Source organism: Pleurodeles waltl, chromosome 8 (assembly GCF_031143425.1).
Source record: "Pleurodeles waltl isolate 20211129_DDA chromosome 8, aPleWal1.hap1.20221129, whole genome shotgun sequence".
Classification (NCBI taxonomy): Eukaryota; Metazoa; Chordata; class Amphibia; order Caudata; family Salamandridae; genus Pleurodeles; species Pleurodeles waltl.
In genome coordinates, this window is record NC_090447.1 from 1,076,559,664 (window position 1) to 1,076,572,033 (window position 12,370).

At 46.7% G+C, this 12,370-nt stretch overlaps 1 protein-coding gene across 4 annotated transcripts in view; it reads left to right on the forward strand.

The window, feature by feature from the left end:
• Positions 1-12,370, forward strand: part of DIAPH3 (diaphanous related formin 3) — a 1,960,340-nt gene that overhangs the window by 662,321 nt on the left and 1,285,649 nt on the right. For all 4 annotated transcript variants that reach the window (XM_069205304.1, XM_069205305.1, XM_069205302.1 and 1 more), the window contains exon 9: positions 1,454-1,559. In XM_069205304.1, coding sequence (XP_069061405.1) covers positions 1,454-1,559 — 106 coding nt within the window. The remainder of the gene's footprint in view (positions 1-1,453; positions 1,560-12,370) is intronic.

Consider the following 12,370-nt stretch of genomic DNA (forward strand, 5'->3'; position numbering starts at 1 on the left):
TCAATAATTATGGTGCCACAGGTGGGAATCCTTCATGATCTTTCTGTTGGTAACCCCCTCCTCTACCGCCGCCTCCCCTTTCATGAGTGTTCCATACAAGATCCTAGAACAGACCAGACTTTTTCGCACACAGGTATGTTAGTGTGATCAACTCGGATTACAAATCATTTTACCATAGGTTTCACATCATTCAGTCTGGATATTTAATCGATAGTCCTTGATTGAGGCCCTTTGTGGTAACCGCCTCGTTAGTACCTTTTAGTTCAGGGAAGGTAAGGAGTTATGCCTCTCATTGACTGGTTTGGCATATAGCCTAGGTGCACATGTGACTTCAGGACCAAAGAACATTGTAAGTATTAAAAATGTTCTCTTTCTCTCCCTCTGCCTATCCTACACTCTCCCTACAATTAGTCCCCTAGCTGTGAGTTTGTCTGGAGCACTTAACATTCCTTATACATGTCTGGTGACAACCAGCATCTCAACCATTTGACCACCCAGTCCTAATTTTATAGGCGATAAGAAGTGCAGTCTACTGCTGTAAAGTAGTGTCCCATGAACCAAAGGTTTCCATTTTCTACCAGCACTTTTGATGGCAGTTGTCATCTTCCAAGTTAGGATGAATCTATGAGGACTCGTTAGACTGAAGGTCTTTGACCATAGACTGCGGAGCATAGAGGCACTCACTCTTAAAAGCTGGCAGAGGTAGCCTTTCAAACTGTCCCCATGCCGTACGCTTTTCGAGGGTTAATTCCACTATTTATGTCTAAAACAACCATTTCATTTTAAAGTGTATTCATTGCTTTGATGTGTTTAAAACGGTGGCTTGTCAACTGGATAAAGGAGAGTTATTTTAACTGATGTTCTATCAGTTGGCTGGCTTCAGACCTCCGAAAGGGTTGTTTTGCCGCTCATGCCCACTGTGAGCCTCTGAGATGTAAAATTGCAATGGATATTGCCTGTCACATAAAAAGCTCACTAGTGAAATTGATTTTGCTCCTCCTTGTACTTACTGTCATTCCTCTTTTGAAAAAAAGGTAGCTAAAGCAAGGCGCTATAGATGTATTTATCATCTGCGCTATGCAGTGCTTTCTTGGGGTAAGTGTTGACCTCTATTATATTAAATACTGAAACTTGCTAAAGGAATCATAATAAGGAGGTTACTGGTAATTATTTGAAGTGTTCTTATGTATGTTACTCTCTAAGCCACAGATGTCCAGCGATTATCTGGATGGAGCAGATCCATTCCATGTTTTCACGATAACTTGAAACTATTGAACTGATTTCCATGTATATTTATTATGTGGCAGTCTAAGGCGAGTGTAGATGTCCTGAAACTCTGGCATAGATCCAGCTCACAAAGGCCATGTTAGACACCTCTCCTTACTGTTTAAATCATGGGAGATGTTGATGTATTACTTTTCGTCTCTTACTTTACGTTTCATATTGTTTGTAGCCTTGAGAAAGTATTGGAAGCTATAACCACAGCAGCAGAAGATCGAACCATTGAAAGATTCTCTCCCATTGTTGAAGGTCTTCATAATAACGGTGTCCAGTTGCAGGTAATCTGGTTCATACTTGAGGAAAAATAATGTATATTTCTGAAATCACCTTCCAAAAGACATTATCAGAGCTTTTTTCTGAAAGGTTTGTTAGCATGCAAATTAAAATACATTTATTCTGAGTGGTTTTATGTGGTGATAAATACGAGAAGGACAAAAGTGTGCTATGATTAATTGCTTTTGAAGAAATGTTTCTTGAATTAATGAATATAATATTTCTGTAATGCTCTAGAAATTAAATTGCCAAAAGTCACTTGTATCAGGGGTATGAGCGCAGAGCGGATTTTTAATGCTTTATTTTTGTAAGTGGTTTTCTTTGCCTGTGAAAAGTCAACTTCCTTTGAAGCTGCAGTGTTAGCAGGACACGGAGAATATTTTTCGTGGATGAAAGCACCGAGCATGTTAGGGATATTGTGTTTCTTTTTTGTCTGAGGTATTTATTTTGGAAGTTTTCCGACGACTCCATTTGTGTCAGGCCCATGGTCCTGAAGGGAAACTTGCGTGGTTACCGGCCTGGCTGCAGCGTTCTGGAGACTTGTCGTGATATGGCACCTCAGAGTGTAGCACAGACGGCAGCCGACAGTCATCCTGTGGGAAGGGTAGACGGGAAAAAAGTGGGAAAAACGAAGCACTCCATTGTTCCAGCAGGCCAAAGGGCGGCAGCAGCAATCGTCAGGGGGGCCCAGGCAGAAACGTGTAACTGGGCGACCCTGCTTGCTACTTAACATGCCCTGCCGCCCCTGACGATCGCATGGGCGACCCCGCCACCTATGGGAACAACCAATGGTTGCGCACCGTGGAAAAATTCAAAAGGTGGCCACCGTTGGCCACTGCCTGTGACCGGTCCGATCCGGCCCACACCTGTCTTCGGTGCCCGTGACCTGGCGGCTTGGCCCCTTGTCCAGTAGATGGGGTACCACACGAATGTACACAAAACAGATTTGATGTAGTTTTCTAATACCTTTGAGATGAGGTGCGACTCGTTGGATTTTGACTTTGTAACCTTGCACTTACTTGCAGGATTCTTAAGCCAGCCATCTTCATCCGTTGGTCCGTTATTGTATGATTAACATTTTTCTTCTGCCCCCTGCAGCATATAACATGAGGGCAATGGGTCATTCGGCTCCAGCAATTAAGTTAACTGTAAGTGACGGCACTTTGCCCTTTGACAACTCTCACACATACAGCAGTTCTCTAATGTCATGGGGATTATCACGTCAGTGTGTGCTTTTGGAGATAAAAAAAGTAGTTAGCCAGATCTTAGATAACCAAGTATCGTGCAACTTTGCCAACAATAAAGTTTTGCAAAAATTGTGTCAAAACAAAAATTGACTTCGCTAAAGGGCTGGCAGCCAATATCAGATCTTTTGGCTTTGCCTATGCTTGCTTTTTTGGCAGTAATTGACCCATGGTGATTCGAAAAGTTTTGATAGAAGTTTGTGGTATGTTTCAAGTTGAGAAACAGTTATTCATTTTCCTCTCTTTGTAACAACGACTATCCTTCTGAGACCTGTAGGAGCCCAGTTTGAAGCACTGAGATCAATTGGAGGAGGATGATGTATACCAGATTCGGAGACTCCTGCTTAATTGTGGGAACTCCTTGTTTGTTGTCATAGGTTGCTCTAAGATTTACACTTATTTTCTCGTTGGTCTCTCCTTTGTTACCTGCTTAGATGGCGTGCTCCTGGATTTTTGAGTAGGCTATTTTGAAGCTTTGCCCTAGTGGTTAGCAGAACAGTAAGATCATGAGTGTTAAGGTAATCCTGTCATTTGGAACCAACGGTCTTCTCAATTATCTTTGATATGGGGCAGAAATGGCCTGTAGATCTTTAGTTTGTGATTCCCAAGGTGTTTAGTGCTTTTTTGAGGTATGAAGTTTACTTTTCGGGGCAAGATTAGTTTCAAAGCGCTGGATTGAGGGGGAAGACAGAGACTCATTCGAAGAGCCACGTCTTGAGGTTCGTCCTGAAGATGGTGAGCATTTGGCTATGTCTGAGGTGCAGGGGAAGGTTATTCCAGTATTTTGCTGCGAGGTAGGTGAAGGACCTTCCTCCAGTGGTGGTTTTCTGTATGCGTGGGATGGTGGCTAGTGCTTGCTGGACGGAGTGAAGGGGTCTGACGGGGTTGTGGAAGGAGATGCAGTGGTTTAGGTAGGACGGTCCGCTGTTTTGAATGGCTTTGTAGGTGTGGGTGAGTAGCTTGAAGATGATTAGTTTTTCCACCTGGACCCAGTGGATGGTCCTCAGGTGCTGGGAGATATGTTCCTGGCGGGGAGGTGAGGTTCAGGACGAGTCTGGCGGCGGTGTTTTGGATGAGTTGCAGATTTCTGATGTTTTTTGTTGTGGTGCCGGCGTAGAGTGTTGCCATAGTCGAGCATGCTTGTGACTAAGGCGTGGGTGACTGTCCTGAAGCAGTCTACTGGGATCCATTTGAAAATCTTTCGGAGTTGGCGGAGGGTGTGCCAGCAGGATGAGGTGACTGTGTTTACTGGTGGGGTCATTGATAGGGAGGAGTTGAGGATGATTCCTAGGTTGCGGGCATGGTCAGTCAGAGAAGGCAGGAAGCTGAGAACTGTGAGCCACCAGGAGTTGTCCCAGTCTGAGGTGGAGCTTCTGAAGATGATGAGCTTGTCCGAGTTGAGGTGAGGCAGTACTCTCTCATCCAGGCGGTGACGGCTTCCATTCCTGTGTGGAAGTTCCTCTTTGCCTCGTTTGGTTTTTCACTGAAGGATGTGATTAGTTGTGTGTCATTGGTGTATGACACGATTTTCATTCTGTGGCCTCTGACGATGGCTGCAAGTGGGGCCATGTATATGTTGAAGAGTGTTGGACTCAGGGAGGATCACTGAGGAACTCGGCAGTTGACTTCTGAAGGTTCAGATGCGTATGGTGGAAGCCTGACTCTGTGTTCTTCTTGAGATGGAGTGGATGTATTGTAGGGCTTTTCTGCAGATTCCTGTGCCGTGGAGACTGGTGCATAAGGTTCTGTGGGAGACCGTGTCGAAGGCTGCTGAGAGGTCGAGGAGTATGAGTGCTGCGGTTTGGCCACGGTCTAGCAGTATGCAGATGTCATTGGTGGCTGCAAGAAGAGCTGTCTCTGTGCTGTGGTTTCTGCGGAACCCAGTCTGGGAGGCGTCCAGTGAGTTGCTGTCCTCGAATTGCTGCAGCTGTGAGTTGATGGCCTTTTCCAGTACTTTAACCGCGTAGGGTAACAGCGAGATGTGCCAGAAAATCTTCAGCTCTGATGGGTCAGCTGAAGGTTTCTTTAGAAGGGGGTGTACCTCAGTGTCTTTCCAGTCTTCGGGGAAAGTGGTTGTGTTGATGGAGCAGTTCATTGTCTTGCAAAGCTCGGGGGTGATGGATGTGCTGCCTCTGATGTAAATGTGGTGGGGGCAGGGGTCTGTGGGGTCTTCTGAGTGAGTGCTGATCATAATGCTTTCTGTTTCCTCAGTGGTGAGAGTGGACCAGCTGTGGACGGTTTGGGGAGGGGTGTTGGTCAATCGTTGGTCTGGAAGGAAACTGTCATAAATGTCCTTGATCTTGCGGTGGAAGAAGGTGGTGAGTTTGTCTCAGAGGTCTTGTGATCGGGGATGCTGGTGGCTTCGGAAGGAGGATTGGTGAATTAGTTGATAAGTATGAAGAGTTCTCTTGTGTTGTGAGTGGACGAGTTGATGTGTTCCCGGAGTGTGTTTTTGTCGCGTTCTTTATGCGTCTGTGGCTATGAAGGAGGAAAGGTCTTTATTGGTTTGGCTGTTTCTCTATTTTTTCTCTATGCGTCTGCAGGTGCGCTTGGATTCTAGGAGTTCGGTGGTGAGCCAGCTGGCTCTTTTGGGATGTGTTTTGCTGATGTTAAACGGAAGGCGGCTAGGGGCGTTGGTGCATTCGGTGATGCAGGAGTTGAGGTTGCATGCTGCGGTGTTGGTGTCATCGGTGGGAGTGACTTGGCGAGTGTCGTGCTGAGTTGCTCGTTGATGATTTTATTCCATTTCCTGTGAGGTCCCTTGGGGCATTGCGCAGCTGCTGGGTGCAGTGATGGTGAAGTGTAGGCAGTGGAGGTCTGTCTAGTCCAGGGTTAAGGTAAGGATGGGGCCGGGTGTATGGGTGCGGTGATCAGTTGCCTGAGGGATGCACGGTTGTCTAGGAGGGAGGTGGTGTTTTGGTCATTGCGGTCCTCAAGGTGGAAATTCCGGTCGGCGAGGAGGAGGTCGTCGGAAGATGCCAGGGCTGTGGGAATGTCTATAATGGCATCAATGAATGCTGGGGGGCGGTCTGTAGACCAGGGTTCTGCGGATGGAGGAGTTCTGGTCAGCGTGGATCAGGAAGTGCATGTGCTTCTCCATGTTGGCCATGATGCGTAGTGAGGACTTGTGCACGATCGCAAGTCCTCCTTCAGGATGGGAGGGCTGGTCCTTTCTTAGGATGCTGTAGCCATGTGGTATAGCAATGGCGATGTCTAGTCCAGAGGTGGGGTTGGGCCAGGTCTCGGTAAAGAAAGTGATGTGAGGTCTGATGGAGTCAATCAGGTCCCACAGTTCGGTGGCGTGTTTATGGATGGAGCATACATTCAGAAAGAGGCAGTTGATGAGGTTGTGGTGGGCGTCTGTGTTTCCTGGTGTGTGGTGTTTCTTTTGATTGTTGTAGCTGCAACTGAAGTTGCAGTTCTGGCAGAAGAAAGGTCCGTGGTTGTCTTTGGGAGATGCGGTGCAGCAGTCGCTGAGACGTTTGGTGTTGAGGCGGTGGAGGGTCTGGGTGTTGTAATGGGGTGGGGGCTGGTGGCCTGCGTTTGGCTCATCGGAGATCCAGGGTTTCTGGTACTGGGCATGGTCCAGGCATGTACGGGCGCAGACGGGCTTGCCTTTGGCGCACCAGCGACGCAGCCGCCATTAAGAAGGGGAGAGGGAGGTGTGGGGTTCGGTCAGCTGGGAGGCGGGAGGGCAGGAAAGGCTTTTTTCAGGAGCAGGGGGCAGGCCACAGGGGCAGCAGTGGCGTGGGAGGAGAAGGGCAGGAGATAAGGACTAATAAGGAGTAAAAGGAGGCGAGAAAGGTCCCGTGGAGATAGAATAATACATGGCCCCATGCTGTGGCGGTCACCTGGAATATGTGGAGATCTGATGCCTCTGTCTCTTCTGTAGCAACTCATCTGACCCACCATCAAGAGAGGGTAAAAAAGTTGCTAATCAACAACAGACTTGCCATGTGGTGTTGCAAGAAACAGGGTGCCATTGGGGTAACATTCTCTGTGGCTGGAAACGTTGAGGATTTGGTGCATGTTTGGACTTCATTGGATCTCCTTACCAGTCAGACATCTGGCAGAATCCATCAACATCAGGGCTGAGAAACTTGTCAGTTACAAATGGCCTCTGCACCGATAGGTGGCAAAGGACATATTTTCCCAGTGGGGCTTACCCTTTGTTAATCTTTCATTTTGCTACCTCTGCCTACCAGCATATGGTGCTCTGGTTTCGTTCTCAGGGGTCCCTAGGAAACGTTTTCCATCTTCAGTTGGACTTCAATCTAATACATGCTTTCCCTCCACTGCCTCCGATCCTGCATGTGCTGAAGAAACTCACATGACCTGACACAGCTCATTCTGATAGCCCTGGATTGGGCTTTGTGGATCTGGTACTCTGAACTCGAGACCATGAGCATATGGCCTCTACTTCTGCTTCCTCTTCTGGAGGATTTTCTGTCCCAGCAGCAGGACGCAGTATATATCTAATCCTCCACAATCCATATCTCCATGTGTGAAGATTGAGCGGAACCAACTTAGAAATTCCGACCTTCAGTCAGAAGTGGTGGATGCCCTCCATTTCCCTTACACTAAAACTTTATTTTCAGGCCATGGGGCTGCAGGCCCGGTCAGTTGAGCCTCTGTATAAAACCCTTTTCAGCTGTTTTTTAGGACCTGTGCATCCTTTGTTTCTGAAAGTGATGACACTGCTTCAAATGGAGTAATCCATTGTGCTCCATACATTATTTTCCCAACTGCACACATCTACATATTAGTAGAGGCTACATTGGTTGGATCAAAAGAATGCCCTTGACTTCTTTATTGACAAGACTTTGGAGAACCATGTTGATTTTCAGCTATTTGTTGGATTCGCAAGTGTGAAGAAACAAAAGGCAGTCCTGAACTCAAGCATATTTCGATAGATTGTCCACTCATTAAATTGTGCTATACTTAAGTCAGAAAGAATCCTCTGAGGGCTTTAAGGCTAATTCCTCAGGGTGAAAGCTGCTAATATAGCTTTAGCTCAGGTGTTTCAATGCTGGATATCTGTCGGGTAGCCATATAGGCATCTGCCCTTAGTTTTGCTAGGCATAAGTACATTGATTCATAAGCCTGCCGGAAGGGTCATTTTGAACATGCACACTCAGTTCTGCAAGTCCTCTTTTCAGACACATCTCCTTAAACAGGGGCAGTTTCTTTGGTACTGATTTACAGGATGCTGAATCCCCAGTTACAAACATCTGTTGGAAGAATTGGTTACTTCTCTTCAGTAAGACACACTCATGAGATAATCTGTCTATCCCCATCGATCCACCCACCTGTCGGTTCTGAGGAAATAAGCTTCCAAATGAATTTGATGAGGTGCATCTCTTTTACCTTCTTCATCTTTGCCTCTTATGGCGTCGATTAGTGGTTGGGTACTGAACTGACATAACAGCACCAAGTTGGGACCTTATGCACCACTTTTCATGTGACATCTGGGGACTCACCATTGTCCAGTTGGAGCCATTGTGCTCCCTACTGTGCAAAAGAGCTATTTCAACTTTTTGCATCCAGTCAGCATTTGAGTAGATTCAAAAAAGGGAGAAATCTGTAAGTAGCTAGGTTATCCACCCAAAATATTGTTACTGAAGTTAAAAAAAATATATATATTATTTTTCACCTCAATTGGAATACTTGTGGTTTTCTACTTGTCATAAGACTGTTACAAAATAATTCACAGTGGGTGGAGCACCACTCCTATAGTGGTTTCCAAAGTCATAACAGTGGTGGTGACTTAAAGTAGCCATGGTCTCATTTGGGTGCCTTTGCCTATGGCCTTTTTTCTTTTATTAACTATTTTTACTATGAATAGACCAAGTATTCTCTATAAGTAGAACAAGGGAAAAGGAACTGATGAAGCTAAGGCTGCAGTGCTTGTGCTGCTATGTAGACTGGGCCATGTTTACATACTTTTTCTGCTTCCTTTCTTGGTAGCAGTCTGTCGCAGGCATGTAAAGATATTGGAGAGCTCATGGGCAGGTACACTCTGAAATACTAGTCCTTGTTCAGACCCCATGTTACAAGGCATTCCGGTACCTCAACTTTTATTAGGTCGTGTCAAAAGAAAAAGTTTGAATCTACTTTTCAGAGGCTGGATTTTTCATAGATGGACATTGTGGTTTAACTTAATATTGCTGAGTCAGTTTGACACACTGTCAATTACTGTCAATGTGACAATGTTTGTAATATACAGCTGTAGGAAGTTGGCTCTGTATATACTATCTCAAAGTGAGAGGTAGTGTGCACAGATCCAAGGGTTCCCCTTAGAGGTTGATCGTGGCAAAATTAGATAATACTAATGCTCTATTTTGTGGTAGTGTGGTCGAGCAGTAGCCTTATCAGAGGGTAGTGTTAAGCATTTGTTGTACACACACAGGCAATAAATGAGGAACACACACTCAAAGACTTAACTCCAGGCCAACAGTTTTTAAATCGAAAAATATATTTTCTTAATTTATTTTAGAACCACAAGATTCAAGATTTGAGGTAATTACACGAAATGCAAGGTACTTAACACAGGTAAGAATAGAACTTTGATTTGAAACAGTAATACACACAGTTTAGGTTAAAATGGCAATAAGCTACTTTTAAAATGAAGACAGTGCAAAAATCAACAGTTCCTGTGGGAGGTAAGTTTGGTTAGGTTTCTCAGGTAAGTAAAGCACTTACACAGCCAGTCTCCTGGGCATAGGCAGCCCACCGTTGTGGGTTCAAGGCAACCTCAAAGTCACCGCACCAGCAACACAGGGCCGGTCAGGTGCAGAGGTCAAAGGAGGGCCCAAAACACATAGGCGCCTATGGAGAACAGGGGTGCTCCGGCTCCAGTCTGCTAGCAGGTAAGTACTTGCATGCTCGGGGAGCAGACCAGGAGGGTTTTGTAGAGCAATGGGGAGGACACAGACAGGCACACAAAACACACCCCCAGCGGCACAGGGGCGGCCGGGTGCAGTGTGCAATTTAGGTGTCGGATTTGCTATTGAAAGCAATGTAGGGACTTGGAGGTCACTTAGGCGATGCAGGCAGGGCACAGGGGGGCTTCTCGGGCCAGCCACCGACTGAGCTAGGAAGAGGGCCACCTGCTGGTCACTCCTGCACTGGAAGGTGGTTCCTCTCAGTCCTGGAGGCTGCGGATGCAGTGCTTGGACCAGGCGTCAGGTTCCTTGTTACCAGGCAGTCGCTGTCAGGGGGAGCCTCTGGATCATCTCTTCAGGCGCCGCTGTAGGGGGTCGACTCAGGTTACCCATGTCGTTGTAGTCGCCTGGGAGTCCTCTCTGCGGTGTTAGTTCTCTGGAGCTCGAACCGGGTACGTCAGGTGCAGAGTGTGAAGTCTCACGCTTCCGGCAGGAAGAGAGAGTTCTTTGGAAGTTGCTAAAAAGTTGCAAAGTTGTTGCTGTTTTTGAACAGTGCCACTATTCTCAGTAGTTTCTTCGTCCTTTGGGTTCAGAGCAGTCCTCTGAGGCCTCAGAGGTCACTGATCCTGACTGATGCGTCACTGTGCAGGTTCTTTGAGTCTGGAGACAGGCCGGTAGGGCTGGGGCCAAGTCAGATGGTGTCTCCGTCGTCTCTGCTAGGCTTTCAGGTCAGCAGTCCTTCTTTCTTCAGGTTGCACGAATCCGATTTCCTGCGTTCAGGGTCACCCCTAAATACTAAATGTAGCGGTGTGTTTAGGTCTGTGGGGGCAGTAGTCAATGACTACTGTCCTGGAGGGTGGCTACACCCTCTTTGTGCCTCCTCCCTGAGGGGAGGGGGGCACATCCCTATTCCTATTGGTGAAATCCTCCAATCTCAAGTTGGGTGACTTCTAAAGGCAGGAGGGCGAATTAGGGGCTGTCCTGACTGGTGGGTGGCTCCACCTTGTTTTCCTCATTATCTCCTCCAGCCTTGCTGCCAAAAGTGGGGGCAGTGGCCAGAGGGGCAGGCATCTCCACTAGCTGGGATGCCTTGGGGTGCTGTAACAAAAGGCATGAGCCTTTGAGGCTCACCGCCAGTGGTTACAATTCCTGCAGGGGGAGGTGAGAAGCACCTAAACCCAGTACAGACTTTGTTCCTGGCCACAGAGTGACAAAGGTACTCACCCCATGTGGCCAGAAACTTGTCTGGTTGTGGCAGGCTGGCAGAAACTGGTCAGCCTAGCACTGGGAGTCGGACTGGTATTCAGGGGGCATCTCTAAGATGCCCTCTGGGTGTATTTTACAATAAATCCCACACTGGCATCAGTGTGCATTTATTGTGCTGAGAAGTTTGATACCAAACTTCCCAGATTTCAGTGTAGCCATTATGGAAATGTGGAGTTCGTGTTTGACAAACTCCCAAACCATATACTCTTTATGTCTACCCTGCACTTACAATGTCTAAGGTTTTGCTTAGGCACTGTAGGGGCATAGTGCCCATGCACTTGTGCCGTCACCTGTGGTATAGTGCACCCTGCCTTAGGGCTGTAAGGCCTGCTAGAGGGGTGACTTACCTTTGCCACAGGCAGTGAGAGGTTTGCATGGCACTCTGAGGGGAGTGCCATGTCGACTTAGTAATTTTCTCCCCACCAGCACACACAAGCTATGAGGCAGTGTGCATGTGGTGAGTGAGGGGTCCCCAGGGTGGCAATAGACATACTGCAGCTCTTAGAGACCTTCCCTGGCAACAGGGCCCTTGGTTCCAGGGGTACCATTTACAAGGGACGTATCTGTGTGCCAGGGCTGTGCCAATTGTGGGAACAAAGGTACAGTTTAGGAAAATAACACTGGTGCTGGGGCCTGGTTAGCAGGGTCCCAGCACACTTTCAGTCATAACTGGCATCAACAAAGGCAAACATTCAGGGGGCAACCATGCCAAAGAAGGCATTTCCTTAAAACAGCAAATGCATGAGATGCTCAAAATCAAAAGAAAGACTTGTCTAAATTAATTTAGGGGTATGGACAGGCATTCATGCAAGAAGGCCTACTGGGTATTTGATTCCTCCTGAAATGCGACAAGAATTAATCTATCATAATCAGATGCAATATGCTGATAACAAGGGCTCTTTAATTGGTTGTTTAGCTGCCACATAGGTTAAGATCGCTATTGACCTTGGAAGTTCTAAACAATTAAGATAATCACAGCTATGACAATACATTTGAAAACCTGAATTAAAAAGTACCTCAAAGTGAGAACTGAGAAGGAAGAAAATATAGTTGCCTTGCTGCACATAGGTCTCGGAAAGATGGCAAAGAGAAGGGATGAAATATGCACCCAACTAGGATTCGAACATAACTAAAACAAATGACCGAAGATAAGCTAGAGACGATTGAGAGTCAATTGAGATCATCTGCAATGAGATGGCAAATCTATTGCTCGGTGAAGGATGTGCAGAAGATTGGGCCAGGTGTTGGGTTTCTCGGGCACAACATGTAGTCATAAGGGTTATTTGTTCTCAGGGGCATTTGGGGTTTAGTGTTTGTAAGATGACAAACACTTGAACTAGCATGAAAACTATGTTTATTGATACACATCTTACGGGAGAGTCACGCTGCTCATATACTTTTGGACTTATGGGAATACTTAAA